Source organism: Parasteatoda tepidariorum, chromosome X2 (genome assembly GCF_043381705.1).
Source record: "Parasteatoda tepidariorum isolate YZ-2023 chromosome X2, CAS_Ptep_4.0, whole genome shotgun sequence".
Lineage (NCBI taxonomy): Eukaryota > Metazoa > Arthropoda > Arachnida > Araneae > Theridiidae > Parasteatoda > Parasteatoda tepidariorum.
In genome coordinates this window covers 59,075,082-59,094,869 of record NC_092215.1, presented here as the reverse complement: position 1 = coordinate 59,094,869, position 19,788 = coordinate 59,075,082, and the positions used below count along the sequence as shown (strand labels likewise).

General features: G+C 31.1%; 1 protein-coding gene across 1 annotated transcript in view; it reads right to left on the bottom strand.

Moving 5' to 3' along the window:
- The window catches only part of LOC107449504 (tenectin), a 148,877-nt gene that overhangs the window by 11,695 nt on the left and 117,394 nt on the right, over positions 1 to 19,788 (bottom strand). The window contains exons 14-17 of the mRNA XM_071188061.1: positions 17,530 to 19,116; positions 14,546 to 14,659; positions 5,633 to 9,106; positions 3,776 to 3,814 (exon numbers count right to left, since the gene is read on the bottom strand). Of these exons, the coding sequence (XP_071044162.1) occupies positions 3,776 to 3,814; positions 5,633 to 9,106; positions 14,546 to 14,659; positions 17,530 to 19,116 (5,214 nt within the window). The remainder of the gene's footprint in view (positions 1 to 3,775; positions 3,815 to 5,632; positions 9,107 to 14,545; positions 14,660 to 17,529; positions 19,117 to 19,788) is intronic.

The window sequence follows — 19,788 nt, the reverse complement described above, 5'->3', positions numbered from 1 at the left end:
ACAATATAGCCAAAGCAGAATACACTATCTGGCCATTAATGACCGGACACCCCTCATTTCGGATACATGAGGTGCTAGCATCAAGTCAGTAGGGCGTAAGGCCGCCACGCGCCCGAATCGCAGCTTTAACCCTTCTAGGAAGGCTATCCACTAGGTGTTGGTACACGGCGGCTGGTATTGCCCGCCATTCCTCCTGTAACATGGCGAAGAGTTGAGTGGTGGTTTTGGGGCGTTGTGGTTTGGCCCTCAACTGGCGCTCCAAGTCATCCCAGAGATGCTCAATTGGATTGATGTCGGGACTTTTGGATGGCCAATCAAGCTCTTGCACCCCCATTTCCTCAAACCAGTCCGTGATGGCATGTGCTTTATGAATGGCAGCGTTATCGTGTTGAAACACAAACGGGCCATTACCGAACTGTTGCCACAGGGTGGGAAGCGCCGAATTGTCCAGGATGTTTCTATACCCTTCTGCTTTCAGGGTTCCACGCACTAACACCAAGGGTCCAAGGCCAAACCATGAGAAACAGGACCACACCATAATTCCTCCACCGCCGAACTTCACAGTGTCCGGTCATTAATGGCTAGATAGTGTATATTAATACAATAGTGTGAGGAGCACTCAAAAAATTTTTTTTACAAAAATTACAACAAATAAAATAGAACACAATAAGTAAGAATAACACTCAAAAACAGAAAATGAAATAAAATAAAAAGAAAAAACAGTATAAAACAAAATCTCTAAAGAGAGTAGCGAAATCAGATGTACTTGCATAAGCGGGAAATTTTTCAAGAATGATTTAAAAATATTTTCACAACAAGATTACCAGATTACAAAATATGAAAACATAAGCGTAAATTGAGTGTAACTAGAGGAATTTAAAGTGCCGTTCTTACTGCATTGCTGAAGTGATTTGTTATGCTGTGCATTGATTTGTTAGTTACCAAGGATGGGCCCGAAATGGATGTGCGCAAGGTAATATTATACTGGATAATTTAAAAAGTTGACCATAAATGATTTTAGAAAATAAATAAATATTTATTTAAGAAAAAATATAAAATAGAAAAGAGAAACATAAATTGCCTGTTTTGCAAATAATTTTAGCCACGGATTTGCCCGAAATGGATTTGAAAACATGGAAAAATTATATAAATTATCAAAGAAAAATTATTTTAGTAGATAATTATAACACGGATTTGCCCGAAATGGATTTGCACATGGAAAAATTAATAAAGAAATTTTTAGTAAATAATTTTACCCACGGATTTGCCCGAAATGGATTTGCACATGGAAAAATTATAAGAATTAAAAAAGAAACAGTTTTTTAGTAGATAATTTTAGCCACGGATTGGTCCGAAATGGATTTGCACATGGAAAAATCATATAAATTAGCAAAGGAAATTTTTTAGCAAAGTAAATTTTTTAGTAAATAATTTTGACCACGGATTTGCCCGAAATGGATTTGCACATGGAAAAATTATACAAATTAACAAAGAAAATGCTTAGTAAATATATACACAAAAATATACTATCAATTCAATGATTTTATATAAAATTTTATTACTTTAGTTGGGTATCCATTGTTTTTTATCAAATTTTTAAAAAATTTATCGATTTGTTTTTTGGATAAATAAATATTACTACATATTCTTTTAATTCCGTTCATTTCATTAAAAGTGGCATTTAAATAGATGCTCCTAGAACCATTAGAATTCCAAGTAATTAGTTTATTAATATTAAAATTAAAATCATTTCTTTTATCGTATAATTTAACACAGCAGATATTTTCAACTTTTATAATACCTAAATCCAAAAAATTGAAATTAATATTATCATCATGATTACGAAGCAAGATTAATTCCTTGGGGTAAATATCATTTAATAAAATAGTTAAGTCTTGAAAATTAAAGATAATTAAGTCATCAATATATCTAAAAGCAAATTTAATACTAAGAGTATAATTTTTTTCATAATAATGCAATTTCATAGTAAGTTAGCTAAGAGAGATGAATAATTAGATCCTTGTGGTATTACATCAATTTCAAGAAAAATATCCTTTTCATTGTAAAGATAATTATTAAAAAGACAAAAATTAACCAGAATTTCCCAATAATCAAAATCGCAACAAAGGATATTTTTAAAATCATAGTAATAATTCAGAAGGACATCATATAGTTTAGAAAGGGGAATATGCTATTGAAAAGATCCTGAAAATCAAAAGTCGCAATAGAATTAATTTTATTATGTTTAATGAAATCTAATATCTTTTGATTATTAGTGATAATCCAAGAGAAACCTTCTTTAGAAATATTGTTAATAATTTTATTTAAGAAATATTGTTAATAATTATATATATATACATAACTTCTTTTTTTTATTGTGGACATAGCTGTGGGGCATCATATTAACTTTCATTGTTAATAATGTTGGTAGATTACATTATTGGTTTTACATAGTATTTCATTTATTTTATACGTTACTTTAGACTTTAATTTATTAAATTTGATTAATTTTTCGATAGAGATAAAATTAGGATAAACATATTATTCTAAATGGTAATTACACTGGAAAACACTTTTTTTATTGCATTTATACAAATACTTTATCCTGCTAAATGCGGGCTTCAAATCTGTTTTGTCCCTAAAGTTACTGATTTCTTATTCTGAAATGTCTATTTTTTGTCGAAACATAAAAGTTTGAAAATTATCTGTATAACAGGGGGTAAATGTTGCGACAGGTATTTAGGCGGATTAAAATTGCATAGGAACGCATACTCGGTGTACGTGGCTTAGAATGCTTCTTTATTGTTCAGACGCACACGAAGAAACAGTTCATAACAGGGAAGTGCCCCTAGCCTCGTACAATGTTATTTCCGAGCATGGTTTCCTTTTAAATTCACTTCTAAAATAGAAGCTTGTCTATGAAAAAGTTCTTTTTTCCACTTAGTTCAAGTCTAATTCAATTGTTATATAGATAAATTAATATTTCTTAGGTTTTAACATTAATTAAAATAAACATTGTTATGAGTTTTATTCAAGACTGTATTAAGTTTAAAAAAACACTGCAAAATTCTGGTTCTAATTACGGTAAGAAGTACTGGTACCCTGAGTGCATCATTCTTAAAATTTATTTTACCGTAAAATCCCTTTTGATCGCAAAATTTTATGATGCAATTTTAGCAGTAATGTTTTTAAAATTATAGTGATTCAGCGATTTTACAGTGAATATTACTGTAAAAATTAAGGTACATCAGATTCTTTGTACCATAAAGTATCGCGGTAAAAATGGATTTTCTGGTAAAAAGTATCGACAAAGGTGCTAGTACCTTTTACCGTTATTTGATTTCACGGACTATTGATTAGTTAATCTATTGATTCATTTATCTTTTATTGTATTTGAAACAATAAATAGGAGAATCAATTTTATGACTTGTCTAAGCATGTCATTGGATCAGTGTTAGCAAAAACAACTACATAAATATATACCAAAGCAATACCATATACCAAAGATTTGGTATATGGTATATGAATAATGCTGCTCTATAAAATTATGAATATGCTCTCCTAAATATTTTATAAAATCATTAATTATGGCAGTATTTAGATCAGATTTTATTCGAGAGAAAGTCACCACCGATAGTATATACTTTCAAAATTAGTCTAATTTTTAAACATTGCTTAAAGTTTGGTCAATAATTCTTGAAGAAGAAGAGAGATCAAAACATTTGCTCATAAAAATATGAAAAATAATTATTTTAAATTAAGATGATATACTTACAACCATCTCTTTGGTGGGGGCGTTGACTATCTATGATATCTGAAAGATGTAAATTGCAAATGTTAAGAAATATTTCTAAATAGAATAACCTAGATTAGAATTAAAATTTTAACCTAACTCTTGGTTTTCATTTATGTCAAATTTTTTTTGGACATAAATGATTTTTATAAAAAGAAAGTTTTTTTTTGGTTTAGAAACTATGCAATCGAAAAGTACAATGAAAAACGTTTATTACAAAATTTTTCTCTTCTCCCATTGAGTGATCGAAAAATGCACCAATGTTATTTTTTTAAAATTTTAAATGAACGTGTTTCAATGTTTACTAATTGTCAAACGGACAAATTAGTTTGAACTTTAAAAATCATCGAAGTTGAAACGATTGTTTCAATCGCTAAAATCTCTAAAAAAATCGTTTGTTTTTTAAATACAAAATTGCTCTTTTCATGAAAACACTCAAAGAAACCATTGAATTTATATATTTTTGGCAATGATAAAACTTTAAATAAAACTGGCCGCAAACCAAGAAAAAATTCCATTTTTGTAAAAAATCTCCTAATGATTACACTAGGGAACAGATTTTTTGTTGCATTTATACAAATACTTGATCTTGCCTAATTCAGACACTATTACAAACAATGTTTATTAAACAAGAGACACTATTAAAAAATATTAAACAAAAGTTGCTCTGATAGGAATAGAATGATCTTTGAAATCACATATATTTCAAATATGTATTCCTTCTATCACATTTTGCCGTTTTGAATGACTTGATCTTTAGTAAAGGAATTACAGTAAAATTAGATATCTTTTATGAAATCGATCTTAGATTAATTTTTAAATGATGATCAATGTGCCACCATCAATGTGCTACGTATGTACTTATTTACTCATGTACTTATTTACTTAAGTTCATTCCTCATTTCATCTAAGTACATAAAGAAATACTAATTTTCTGCCCAAAATAAATAATATCTTTATTGAATTCTTTTTAGTTTTAACAATAATTTTTTACTTTCATCATAAAAATAAATTTTTGTACTGTCTAAAATGAAACTCTCTCAAAGAACTTTTTATTCAGAAAAAAAGCTTGTATGCATTCTTGGAATTAAATATTTTGCAGCAATTTTACAAGGGATGAATGGACGCTGTGAATAGAGTTTTTGGAGTCTTTCGAGTAAAAATAATAAAGTGAATCTTCCGAATGTTACATTAGAGAAACAACTATTTGAAGCAAGCTTTTAAGAAGTAACACGGTAAAATAGCGTATGAAAAACGCAATGTGTTCTAAAATGTAGTGTAAGTTTTTAAAAGTTATAGTGATGCATAAAATTTGAACGCTAGAAAAAAAGCAGCCATGTTGCGAAGTAATTTTTGTAATTAGTAAAATGAAAGAAATTTGGGAAAGGAAATGCCTAAATTTATTTTTGATGTGTAAGAAAATTCTTCGAAATATGATAAATAAAGTCTTAGGTAATTTCTCACTAAAGGAGAAAATATGAATAGTTTCGTTAAAAATACAACTGGAATATGTGCTATTAAGGAAATATGGACCACGGAATTCATGCTTTTCAATCCTAGTTAGATGAAGCAACCCATCCATTAGCCTACAAATCTTTCTAATTTATCATTTAAGAAGAAAATATGAATAGTTTCGTTAAAAATACAACTGGAGTATGTGCTATTAATAAAATGAATCATGGATTCATGTTTTTCAATCCCAGTTAGATGAAGCAACCCATCCATTAGCCCACAAATCTTTCTTCGAATGTTCGGAAACTAATTTTGTTTTCGTAAAAGCTCCTAAATCATGATTAGGTAGGATCAGCAATTATTTTTTAAAGAAAATATAAAACATACCTGGATTTGTAGTGGTTGATTGTGGCTCGTATAAAGTAGTTAATTCTTCCGTTGAATCAGGATCTGTTTCTAAAATAACATCATAAATTAGAGGTTTCGAAGTGGATTCAGATGTTGGAGGAGTAACAGTCTCCTCTGCTGTTTTTGTTATATCATCTCGCGTTTTATCAAAGTCCTCTTCATCAGCTGCTTCAGAAGATGCTTCAGTTGCTTGAGAAGAAGTTTCACTTGGCGCATCAATTTCATGGATTTCTGCTTGGACTTTCTCGGAATTAAATTGCTTCACTATATTCCATATTTCTTCAGCTGGAAAATCAGCAATTGTATTGTGATCGATATTTTCAAAACTGGTTTGAGGGGAAAAAGTAAAGTTGTTAGTCGGTTGTCGCTTATGGGAGGATATTTCGAACTTAGAAGATTGTTCAGTAGTAGTAGACATGTCATCTGAAAAGAATTGACCGCTGTATGAGGAAGCTGAGAAATCAATTGATGTCCCTTTGAGATGGACCTCTGTGTCATTCAACGTGTCTACTGTGGTTAGATTATTTGGAAGTTGCTCTACATCAAATAAGCTACCTATTTCAAAAGATTCTGGCGTAGTACTTTGGCGTTTTTCGAAAACATCTATACTGAGTTTCTGGAATGAGTTGCTTTGATGGTGCATTGCTCCGATTGGAAGTTCAGAATCAGAACTATCAAAACCTGATGATAATTTGTCAAGAGGACGATCTTTTTTTGTAATTTCTGGTTTGCTTGTTGAAATGACAGTTGATTCTGCTGGCAAAATAGATTTTGTAGAAGTTTCAAAATCCCTTATTTTGCTAGAAAAATCGTCTTTGTATACCGTTTCCGTACGAGAAGTGATATAAGACCCTGAAGTAATTATTTCTAACTCTTCATCAGAGTGTATTGCTTCTGAAATAGTGGATTCAGTGAAGATACCTGGTTTTTTGAATGAGTCACTAGTTGAAAGTTTAGGTTTTTCTTCTAACTCTTCCACTTTTTCAGTGCTTACCGTTTCGGAAACACTGGTTTCAGAGAGAAAATCTGGATTCGTAGATAACTCATGAACAGATGTTTCTGTCTGTATTTTTTCAATGTTTAACATTTCTGAAACACTGGTTTCAGAAAGAAAACCTGGATTCGTTGATAACTCATGAATAGGTGTTTCGGTTTGTATTTTTTCAGCTTTTAACGTTTCTGACACACTGGTTTCAGAGAGAAAACCTGGGTTTGTAGATAACTCAAGAGCAGGTGCTTCTGACTGTACTTTTTCAGTGTTTAACGTTTCCGAAACACTGGTTTCAGAAAGAAAACCTGGATTCGTTGATAACTCATGAATAGGTGTTTCGGTTTCTATTTTTTCAGCTTTTAACGTTTCTGACACACTGGTTTCAAAGAGAAAACCTGGGTTTGTAGATAACTCAAGAGCAGGTGTTTCTGACTGTACTTTTTCAGTGTTCAACGTTTCCGAAACACTGTTTTCAGAGAGAAAATCTGGATTCATAGATAACTCATGAACAGGTGCTTTTGTCTGTATTTTTTCAATGTTTAACGTTTCTGAAACACTGGTTTCAGAAAGAAAACCTGGATTCGTAGATAACTCATGAACAGGTGTTTCGGTCTGTATTTTTTCAGTTTTTAACGCCTCTGACTCACTGGTTTCAGAGAGAAAACCTGGGTTTGTAGATAACTCATGAGCAGGCGTTTCTGACCGTACTTTTTCAGTGCTTAACGCTTCCGAAACACTGATTTCAGAGAAAAAATCTGGTTTCGTAGATAACTCATGAACAGGTGTTTCTGACTGTACTTTTTCAGTGTTTAACGTTTCTGAAACACTGGTTTCAGAGAGAAAACCTGGATTTGTGGATAACTCATCAGCAGGTGTCTCTGACTGTACTTTTTCAGCGTTTAACGTTTCCGAAACTCTGGTTTCAAAGAGAAAATCTTGTTTCGTAGATAACTCATGAACAGGTGTTTCTGATTGTACTTTTTCAGTATTTAACGTTTCTGAAACACTGGTTTCAGAGAGAAAACCTGGATTTGTAGATAACTCATGATCAGGTGCTTCTGACTGCACTTTTTCAGTGTTTACTGTTTCTGAAACGCTGTTTTCGGAGAGAAAACCTGGATTTGTAGATAACTCAGGAACAGGTGTTTCAGTCAAAATATTTGAGGTTATTGCTGCTAACTCTTGATCCTGTTCAGAGTTCAATATTTTAATTTCGGTGGATTCTGGTAGGAAGTCTGAATTGATGAAAGAATCACTAACTGAAGTTTCTGCTGGTGGTTCGGATTGAAATTCTAACTCATGTTCTGTGGTATTCGGTATTTCCGAAACATCAGATTTATTGTAATTGTTTGTGTTTACAGTTGGTTTCATAAGAAAAATTTCTGGCAAAATTCGTTTTTCATCAATCGGTTTGGTTTTTAGTAAGCTAGTGTCCGATGACTCTAATTTCAAATCTCCTTCTAACTCAGTTAGAGCTAAAAGATTTTCAGGTACTAATTGGAGTGGTTTAACAGTACTCGTTCCTTCTTCCTTTTTAGTTGAAGTAAATTCTTTTTCCACTTTATCAGAAGTCGACATAAGACTGGTAGAAAAAGTTGTGATGTCTAATTTCACAAACTTTGTTGAATAATCAATAGCGTCATTAGATGAGAAAGTTGCTTTCTCATTTGAAGTTTGATCAGAATCTTTAAGATGAATGTACGCATCTGTCACAACAAATGTTTCACTTGTTTCTGATAGAGTTGTTTGAGTAACGTTTGAATCAGACACTGAATCATGTTTATTTGAGGTTAGTGATAAATCTTTTAAAAGATTTTCATGGGAGTATTCACTTTTTGTTGTGCCCTGAAAAGATTCTGTTTCGAAGTCATTGCTAAGTGAGGTTCTGTAATCGTTTTGAACATTATTTTTGATCTCAGTAGTAGAGATAGCTGCACCAGAATTTATTCTTTCAGTCGATTCAAAAAGAATCCCTGTTGTTCTTTCAAAAATAGAGGCTTCTGTCACAATGTTCAAAAGGGTTTTTTCTTTAAAAGTACTTTCATCTGTTGGAACAGAAGTTGTGAGATAAGTTTCTTTTGACCTTTCTGTAACTATTTCTGGTTTTGTTTTACCGTCACTGAAATCAATAAGATTGGATTGAATAGTTTCTTGAATGAACAACCCTGAATCATTTTTATCTTGTGTAACCATTTCTAAGAATGAAACAGGGAAGCCTTCATCATTATCTTCTAATTGTTGTACTATTCCTATGTGAGTATTTATTTGTGTTGTACCAGTAACCTTATTTTCAGATGTATCTTTTAAATAATCAAGTGTTGTTTTGGTATTTTCTAATTTGGGAGAATCTGTTTCTTCACTGATTGGATATTTTGAAAAATCTTGAGATGATTGGCCGGTCGTGTTGTTGTCTTGATTGGACGAATTGTCACTTTCCTCCACTTTTTTTGTGAAAAAGTTACCTGGAAAAATATTGTACCATTAAATAGTTTCAATTAACTGAAATAATAAAAAGAGCTATTATAAACAATAATGAGATATTGTCATAGCGATGTATATGTTGTAAGCATTTAAAGATCTCACAAAGAGAGAAATTCGTTAGTATTTATGAGGTTTAATGAAAGTCTCTTAAATAAGATTTCTTTTTAATTCACGAAAATTCGTTTCAATGAACATTGTTACAAGAGTGAAAAATTCAGTTTATTGTTTGGCCTAAAAGAACTATTATAGAAATTTATGAAATTTTAAATGATCTACTAATTTTTTGTTATAAATCTATTGAATAAATGTATATTTCTATGAAACCTTCGAACAATTTTTAATGATTCGAATGATAAATAGCCGATCATTCTATCAAAAGTTTTTAAAATGTTTGGGCAAATAGGTATTAAAAACTCTCTAGTTAAGACCATTTTCTACAAAAGAATGTATTTTTCTATTGAATATTTGCCTTCGAACCATTTCTGAATGGTTCACATGTTAAACGGCCGATCTTTCAATCAAAAGCTATTTAAACGTTTACGCAAAATGGGTATAAAAAACTATCCGGCTAAAAAAATTTTTCCACAATGTTTAAAGGATTCATTTTCAAACATTCATAAGTTGCAAAAATAAAATGTTCACACTGAAAGAAAAAGGAAATGATGTTGTTATTGTTGACGCATGCCTGTGTAGGCAGAGGGGGTGCGATTGTTCTTATCTTCCAGTGGCGTCATCCATGGCCAAGAATTCGACTTCTGCCACACGATACGTCACACCCGTTTATAGGGCGGACCCATTCATACATCCAATCATTCATCCACAAATCGTAATTTTGACCTGAGTCAAAGAACGATCGATCTCCAATCCAGTACCCCCAGAGGTTTTGATTTGTTATGGGAACATGGAGGACTTTTGCGACTCGACAGATTTAACGTGCATCAGTCACTTTACTACACGGGGAGTCCTCGGCCGGCGGGGTTCGAACCCACGAACTCTCGGACATGGGCCCAGCAGCCTACCGACCAGGCTATCCCGGGCAAAGGAAATGATTTTTTTTTCTTTTTACATAAATGGAGATAATAAAAAAAGCTGTAAATACATGGTTTACGAAAAATATAGACATAATATATAAAAAGAAATCATTTTAAACATGCTGTGATAGAAATTTATATTCAGTAGTGTAAAAAATTGTTTCATTTAACAAAAAGCTTTCTTTCGAATCCCATTGTAAGGAATTTTTCTAAAAGAGATAAACATATTAATTATTCGTTGTATATTCCTATTTAATGCGGTATTTTATAATTAATTCTCTTAGCGCACCGTATTTTTAGAATCCTAGCCAAAATTTATGCACATAAGTCGTCACAAATAAGCAAAGGAAAATAAAGAATATTTCTAATAATCACTGACGGTCAGTCAAATCTAGACGTTGATAACTATTTGGCAACTTAACCGGTTCTGATACTTTTTAAAAGCTATTTGATAAAGTTTTTGCTAAAAATTAAAAAGTATTTCTTAAAGCATCAACGTAAAGGTACACCGGGGTCCGTGTACGTATATATATATTTCCCAGCTAAAAATAAACTGCAGTTTTTTTTACAGAACTGAAGTAATTTTGTAGTTTTTCTAGAGTTAACTGCAGATTTTCTGTGGCGCAATCTTAACTGTAAAATCACAGCAGTTATTTTGCAGCTAATGTGAAGTAATTTATCAGTAATTCATTTCGAAAAAACTTTTAACTATTGTCTACAAAATTACTGTTGTTTAAGTGAGGTCACTTTTAAATCATAAATTTAGAAAAAACTGAAAATTTAAATCCGTGATCACTCTGCAGTAAATTTGAAGTAATTATGCAGTCATTGTTTCAGAAGTATAGTTTCTGATGAATCTGCAGAAAAACTGCAGTTACTTTGTATTGTAATAAAATTGAAAGAGTTTGATTTCTTCAATCTTGCTTTCCTGGTTGGTATATCAACTTTTTATAATGTTTATGTCTTTTTTTCCTTTCTTTTTTTTGATTATATATTAATTTCTCATAATTAGGTAAAAATTCTAAACTTATGTATTGATAACGGAAATAATGTACACTGTCTATTTTCATAAAAGTTAAAATTCATAAAATACATACTTGACTTAATTGTAATTATTTATAATTCAAAAGTGTCAAAAACTTTTAAGTGAGATTTAGACACAAATTAATTAGTTTAAAATATGCCTAAAATTAGGTATTTAAAAATTTCTGCATTTTAGTAATTTTATTACTAATTTTATTTTTATTAATTTTTATTATTTATTTCTTTTTGACTTAGGAAAACTATGTTTGCGAAAAATTGATGGTAAAAACAATATTAAAGTAAAGGCAAGTAGTTAATGTTCCTTAGTAAATTTTTTTATTCAAATTCATACTAAGCTAGGATTATTGCAGAACAAAAATTATACTTATTTTGTCTAATAAAAAAAATATTTAGTTCGGATTTTAAACAAATTTATATCGAAGGAGTTTACGAAATTGAATTTGAAAATGGATATTTAAACCAGAATTTTTAGCTTCAAACTTCTCCTTCAAAAATTTATTAATTTAACTCTGTTTCAGAAATTTGTCTTAAATAAATTTAAACAATTTAAAGCAATACACCTTTCTTATTGCTTGAAAATAAATGAAAGCTTTATACATTAAACAAATAATTTTGTTTTTTTCAAAAAGAAGTAACTCATAGTACTTTCAATTGAATCTAAATGAGCATAAGATTTATAAAACTGCTAACTTTAAAAATTCGTTTAGAGCTCCTTGCTTTTAAAAATTAAACTTAAAAGAAAAATAACGAAACATAGGGGGAAAAGATCTCAAATCTACATTCTTAGGAACTTTTCATAAAAAACGCTCTAAAGTAATAATTCATTTAATTGTTATTTTACCGTATACAATCAAAACAATTAGATAACCAGAAAATGACGCTATTCAAACTGTTAACGCTGAAAAAATTTATTAACTTTGTTTTCACCTAATATAATTAAAAATACTAAAACTTTATCCACACCAATAAGAGCCACCTCATAAAAGCTTTTAGTTCCTTGCATGAGCTAGGACACAGCGCTTTGGCCGAGAGGGTTAGTCGGTCAATCTCACAGCCGACAGGGTGGGTGTTCGAACCCCAGGATATAATATAGCGGCACAATCGCGACGAAAACTACATAAGTACTACACTCTGTAATTAGAGACTTAAATAGAGAATAAATTAAGTTAAAATTTTTTTTATCAAAAGCTTTTTTCCAAAAGGAATTTTTTTTAACAAAAACTATAGTATTTTCTATCAATCACGATAGATGGAACCACTAAACACAGAAATTTGTATATTAACATTAAGAATTTTGAAGTTGGTACTACTACAAAATTACTGCTGTTTACAAACTGCAGTAATTTTGCAGTGTTTCGACTTCAAAAATTCTGTAGCGGAATTGGCCAAAACAGTCTTCAAACTGCAGTTTTTCTGTAGATTATCTGCAGTTTATTTTTAGCTTGGTTCTGACGCTCTAATTGCAATCAAAAATATATTTTGTAATCCCTTAATTATAAAAAAACTCTAATAGTTACTAAAAAATGTCTGTTAGATTATCAGAATTATATTTGTACTAAAGTATTAAATCCATAGTTTTAAAATTTTTTCTCCAGGTTCCTATAGCCATGGTACTGTTCAGATACCGACCGCAGAACTTTCGAATCCACAGAATCACATGCACTCGGTGAGTCTTCGTGGAGTCGAGGATCGAACCCCGGATCCCCCTAGCTGGGGTGCGATTCCCTAACATCTGAGCTACCACGGCCTTCTATGTATGACGACCAAACAACACACAGTATATTAACACCTCTAGCTCAAGCCATATTTGCAAAAGAAATAACGTCAAAAAGCTTTAGATTGCAAAATAAAAACTTGGAAATACGCTTGAATACTAATTAATTTTCTTTTAAAAAGTGACACTTGCAGAATTAAAAGAATAAATCAAAAAGGTGAATTTTGAAAATAAATGCTTCAAGTTGAAATAAATTATGCTAGTAGCTTGCAAAATAGTTAAAAATTAATTGAATGTAAACAAATTACTTAGAAGGCAGACGCAACATGCAGTAAGTTAACATACAAAAACAAAGCATTTTTTAAATTAATCCCCTTTTTCCACTGACTTTCTTCGTATATTTGAAGGTTTAAAGCCGTTTTGTTGACAAAATGGCTATTTACTGTTTTTCATCCTAATCATAAACGGATTAAAATCGTCAGTTCAAATTTTCGATTTTGATATACAATTTTGCTTATAGTACGATAGCTTTACTTTTTTCTCAAATCATTTTACGATGATTTTTTGTACTTGCTCTTATTTTTTTGCAATTATTTTAGGGTTTTGAACATTGTATAAAAAAAACTGCAATTCAATATGTAATGATTCACTATTAAGGCTTCAAAGTCTTTCCAAAGGTGAAGACATTTTCATACTTAACTTCATAATTAAATGCTAGAGCCGTGGTGGATGAGATAGGACAGAGTGCTTGCCTCCCAATGAGGTGACCCAGTTTCGAATCCCAGTGATGACTGGTCGATATAAATTTTGTTCCCAGCTTGCATTTATCACAGTCCTGACATAACATATCTCTATTTGGTGCATGTGCAGATTTACTTTGTAACTTTCATAAAGAAAACTTGTTCCCATGTGGTAGAAAGCCGATGTGATTACAGATATACTTTGTAATTTTCATGAAGAAAAACAGATTGTGTGTGTTAAAAAATTGTTGCAACGGATTTTCTTGGTAACTATTACAGAAAAAACTTATAAGATATGCAGTCAAAATCTTTTGATAATAATAAAAAAGGATTTTGACTGCATATCTTTATTCATCTTTATAATTTTTATGGAGAAAATTTATTCTTGTATTGCAAATTCAGGCTACCGAATTACTTCGCAAGTTTTATGGTTTTCGCTACCATTACATCTGCCAGTTTAAAACTGTAAATTTTATGGGATTTATTATAGTGTAAATAGATAGTATGATATTTGACTGAACATTATGACATTTTGTTGTTGTTGTCGGCGGCCATTGTTCTTGCTTTTCAGTGGCTCCATTTTTGGCCAAGAATTTGACTTCTGCCACGCCCATACGTCACACCCATTTTATATGGCAGACTCATTCACACATCCATTCATCCACAAATCTTAAATTGGACCTGAACCAGAGAACGATCAATCTCAGTATCCCCAGATATATAATTTGTTTTCGGAAACATGAAGGACTTTGTGACCCGACAAATGCAACGTGCATCAGTCACCATTTACTACCCGGGTAATCTTCGGCGACAAGATTCGAATTCTCAATTTCAAAAATGTGAGTCCAGTGCCCTGCCAACCAGGCTATCCCGGCCAACGTTATGACTTACCGTCTGATAATAATGCAAGTGGCTTGTCAATCGCTGGTTTTGGTTGAATCGATTGCTCAATTACATGATCTTCATAGTAGTTGTTCAAATATTTATCTGTGGTCGTAAAATATCCTAAAAATAGAGAAGAAGAAATTGAGAACGATTGAGATTTTTAAAAAGTTATCTCATTCATAAAAACTTTATGATTTACTTTTGCTCATCTCTCAATGCTGATAACAAAAAATTCATAGATAAATTAACAGTTTGTTTGTCATGAAATATTTAAAAAGATATTCTTTTAATGCAACAATATATAAATATTAGGAAAAAACGAGTAGTTAAATGGACGACTTATTTAAAATTTTAATAATTTTTGAAAATATTTGACTACATTCTTAGGGAGTCTTTTCAGTAAAATATTTTACTTAGTATAGAACTTTAAAGTTGTGATTTTCGTTCAAAATGATTTAGAATAAAATTTCTGTGACAGTCAACCTCTCTGGCTTCAGCTACCTAATATTAGAACGCAACAATACTCTATATTTCTTCTTTTCATGCAAATTCAACTGACCGTAAAAAATCTTAAAATAAGGAATATTTTCAGAACATTATAATATTTCATATTTAGGATACTTATATATAGAGAGCAGTGTATCTAACCAGTCATTTTTTTACCGAGTTCAAAGTTCAGAGCCAAAGGCGTAAACTCATTTAAAGTTTAAATTATATAAGAGATATTAAATTAATAATCCCAAGAAACTGAAGCGAAACGATATACTTAATGATAAAAAATTTCATTTGATTCAAAAATTATGCAAATGGTAATAAAAGGCTACATGTTTTGAACTCTCAAAAATAGGCGCTCATTCTAAAGGCTCACGAAACGTGAATGAGGAAAACAAAAGAGATTTGGAACCGAAAATGGAAAATTGTGTACGAAAAACGGATAATAAAGAGTGAAAAAAAAACTAGGAACTCTGTAGTGCCCAAGAATGAAAAAACTAGAAAAACCACTGTAGTCGAGAGAGGTAAATTAGGGTGAAAAGCATTTCTACGCGTTATAGAGAGATGGTGAGAAACTCACGTGGTTAACGAGAGAATCGGCTTCATATGAATAAAATAAGATTCCAGGCATCAAGATGAGCTGATGTGACAGGGGTAGAAAGAGTGCGATAATCATCTATTGTCGCACATTGTTGAAATCTTGTGCATAAATTCAATTTCGACAATGCCAAAATTATTTTCATCCCTGTTACCTCAGATATATTTTGTTTCCCCAGAATGCTTTTTATTCATATGAATGCCGATTCTCTTGTTAACGACATGAGTTCCACACCAGATCTTCATATTGTGTGGAAATGCATTTTACCCTGTTTTGCCTCGATTGGCCACTGCGGCTTTTCCTGTTTTTTTTTTGCTTTTTTTTTATTCTTGGTTACCACAGTTTTCCTAATTTTGTTTTTCATCTTTATTTTACATTTATCGTTAACAATTTTCCGTTTTCTGTTCTAAATCTCTTTTGTTTTCTTCATTCACATCTCGCGAATTTTAAGAGTAGGCGCATATTTTTGAGTGTTCGAAACATATCGACTTTTATTATCATCTGCATATTTTTGGAAGCTAATGAAGTTTTCTTTCATTAAGAATATTAAAGTTAGTTACAATTTTTTAAAAAACACGACAAAATGCATATTTTAATATTTAAAGAAAATATAATACATTAAAAAATATTATGGACAAGGAGATTCATATTTTTGAAAATGATTTAAAAAATACCAGATATAAAATCTGCTGGATATATATTTAATATCGATTGAAAATATAAAATTCCTTAGAGCAGTTAATGTGTCTAGAAAAATTTAATTCATATTGTGACTAATAAGGAATAGAGCAAAAATATTTATCTAACTGGTTTAGTTTTGAATTCTTTTTTTATATTCAGAAAGGCTAAAACTTAGTTTCACTTAGTTTTCTCAAAGTTAGTAGTCATGTCAGAAAAGGGATTCATCATAGTTTTTTCAAACAATCATGTCACAAAAGGGATTCATTATAGTTTTTTCAAACAATCATGTCATAAAAGGGATTCATTATAAAAAGAGGTTTCAAATTATTCAGTACATATAAATGAAACTTATTTAAACCATGTTTGTTTCCAACTTCAAGGAGCATTAAAACAAGAGCTCTATTAGAAACTGTTTTGAATTGAGCTAAATCGAATAAGTCTATTAATAGTTATGAGAATCATGAAAAACATAACTTTTGATCTGCACTTCTTTAAGCATTAACCACTTTTAACCTCCTAACTAGTATTATCGAATAAGTTTAGGTTTCGTTGAAATTTAGAGTAAAACAACAGATAAGAAACAAAGCCTCATTTATAGGAATTGCAGATGAATAAATAGATATAAGTTATTTACTGTCATTTTTTATACATGTGATATCTCTTATCGACTGATTCTTTTATTTGATTTCACGTGAAAGAAAAAAAAAGGCGTACGAAATAAGACCTCATTTGTCTAAATAGCAATGGCGAACTAGTGAGTGAATATGCATCAAAACTTTTCTAGCTTTTAAATAAAACATATTAACTTTTAAACTATTTTTATCTACTTATATTTGGTTTTATTTGATTCAGCGTATACATATAAAACAATAACCAGCTTCGATATTAATGTTTCACTATCTTCATTTTTCAGTTAATTCAAAATGGTGCGACTCACCCGGACTTTAGATATTCATAGTGGGTAAATTTTTTTAAAAAAAAACCCTTCTCTTAATGATTTTTGATTTTTTTTGTCTGTCTAACCGTATTTTCAACACGGCTACACTTTCTTAGTTTCGATTCTCGCTGTCGTTGATGAATTTTAAATGCTTTAAATCAATTGATATCAAAATAATAATAATTTCATACACATTAATAGGACAAAAGGAGCCATACATGTTTACAGAAGACAGAGATGTTCTGTTATTTATCAAACGTGAATTTAAAATAAAATATTTACCAGTGTCTGAGGAATCTTTTGTTTGATCTTGAAATCTTTCATTATTAATAGATGAGTAGTCAGATGGTTGATAAGATGTTTCAACATTTGAAGTATCATGCAGCGTACTGTCTGGTTGCTTGTCCGTTGAAAAGCTGGTGGTTTCTTTGGACTCAATAGTTGTCTGTTTGTTACTGAGACCTCCTAATTTATCCTGAGATCTTTCATTATTAATAGATAAGTAGTCAGTAGATGGTTGATAAGATGTTTCTATTCTTGAAGTATCATGAGGTTTATTGTCTAGTTCTTTGTTGATAGAAAATCTGGTGGTTTCTTTGGAATCAATAGTTGTCTCTTTGTTACTGAGGAATTCTAATTCAACCTGTGATGCTTCATTATTAAAAGATAAGTAGTCAGTAGATGGTTGATAAGATGTTTCTATTTTCATAATATCATGAGACGTACTGTCTAGTTCTTTGTCGATTGAAAAACTGATGATTTCTTTGGAATCAATAATTGTCTGTTTGTTATTGAGACCTCCTAATTTATCTTGAGATCTTTCATTATTAAAAGATAAGTAGTCAGTAGATGGTTGATAAGATGTTTCCATACTTGAAGTATCATGAGGTGTACTGTCTGGTTGTTCGTCGAATGAAAATCTGGTGGTTTCTTTGGAATCAATAGTTGTTCGTTTGTTACTGAGGCCGAACTCATCCTGTGATGCTTCATTATTGAAAGATAAGTAGTCAGTAGATGGTTGATAAGAAGTTTCCATACTTGAAGTATCAGGAGTAGTACTGTCTGGTTGTTTGTCGATTGAAAATCTGGTGGTTTCTTTGGAATCAATAACTGTCTCTTTGTTACTGAAGCCATCTAATTTAGAGTGTTTTGAAGATTCACCCATCTTTGTCGAAAAAACGTCATCAGAGGCTGCAACTACTGAAGTAGAAGATTTGATTGTAAACGCTTCTTGCAGTAAATTGAACCCAGAGGATATTTTTTCAGTTGTAACTTCACTTTTAAATTTGTCGTTGGTTGAAGATACATCAAAATTAGCAACAATTTCTTTCTTATCAATGGAAAAGGCATCTGGTGACTTTTTGTGAAGGATATCTGGATAAATAATTGTATGACCGGCATTTTTTTCATAATTTTTAGTTTCGGAGCTGAGTTCTAAAGAGGGAGCTAAAGTAGATTGTTCAGTTTTTTCTTTATCAAGGAAGGCTTCATAGTTAGTGGTTTTCTTTTCCAAATTTTCCTTCAATGAAGTAACGTCTTTACTTTCATATTCGCTTTGCTTAGTATCGTCATTTTCATGCAAATGATTATCATCCGTTACAAACTTAATAGCTGTCCCGTCATTTAAACTGTTTACATTGCTAGTTGATAAAATGATCTGATCTCCATCGTTGTAAGAATGTTGAGTTGAAGTCTCAAGTAATGGCTTATATTCTGATGAGGTTTCAACATAATCATGGATAGAAACTGCTTTAGTTTTGGTTGAATTTATGTCCTGAATGTCAAATTTTATTATAGTGTCCTTCCTAATTGTTTCTTGAGAGTAATCAGTCGAATCCTTTTCTGATTTTACTACAAGGGTTGAATCTGCTAAAATAAAAATTAATAATTATGTTGGTGAAATGTTTGCTTTATTTCACAAATAAATTGAGTTTTGGGGGCAAATTAAAAAAACTGTTAAGAACCTTAGAAAAATTAAATTAACAAATTTAATTTCCACAAGTAGCCAAGCAAATGGCTGTTTCAGTCTATTTTTATTTACTTGCAGTTGTGGTTTGCTAAATTAGCATAGTAAATGGAACCAATCTCTAAAGTTTACGTGCTGTGTCTCTCCAACAAGACGCGCATTTTTAAGCCTTTTGTTTACATTACTTCAAAAGTAAATTTATGTAAGAAAAAAATTAAGAGGCATATTCCTAATGGCTGAAAGAGAGGTAAGGGTAAAGACATATTGGTCTTTTCTTCAAATCTTGCTTGTTTTTCTGGTGCAAGCTCGAATTTGCGCCAGAAGACTACCCACCAAGTTCAGTCCGCAACTATAACCCTGAACAATTGAGAATGGTCACTAGGAGCTTCAAATGGCCGAGGGGAATTGGCTACGAAATTTTCACAGACGGAAGCAGAAAGCTTGTTTTAAATACGGACACAAACGAATACGAATATAGAGTAGGTAGTGGTCTTCTGGTCAAGTATAATAACAATACTATCTTTCAACAATCTGCAAGAATTAACAATGAATCAAGTATCTACCCCGCTGAGCTT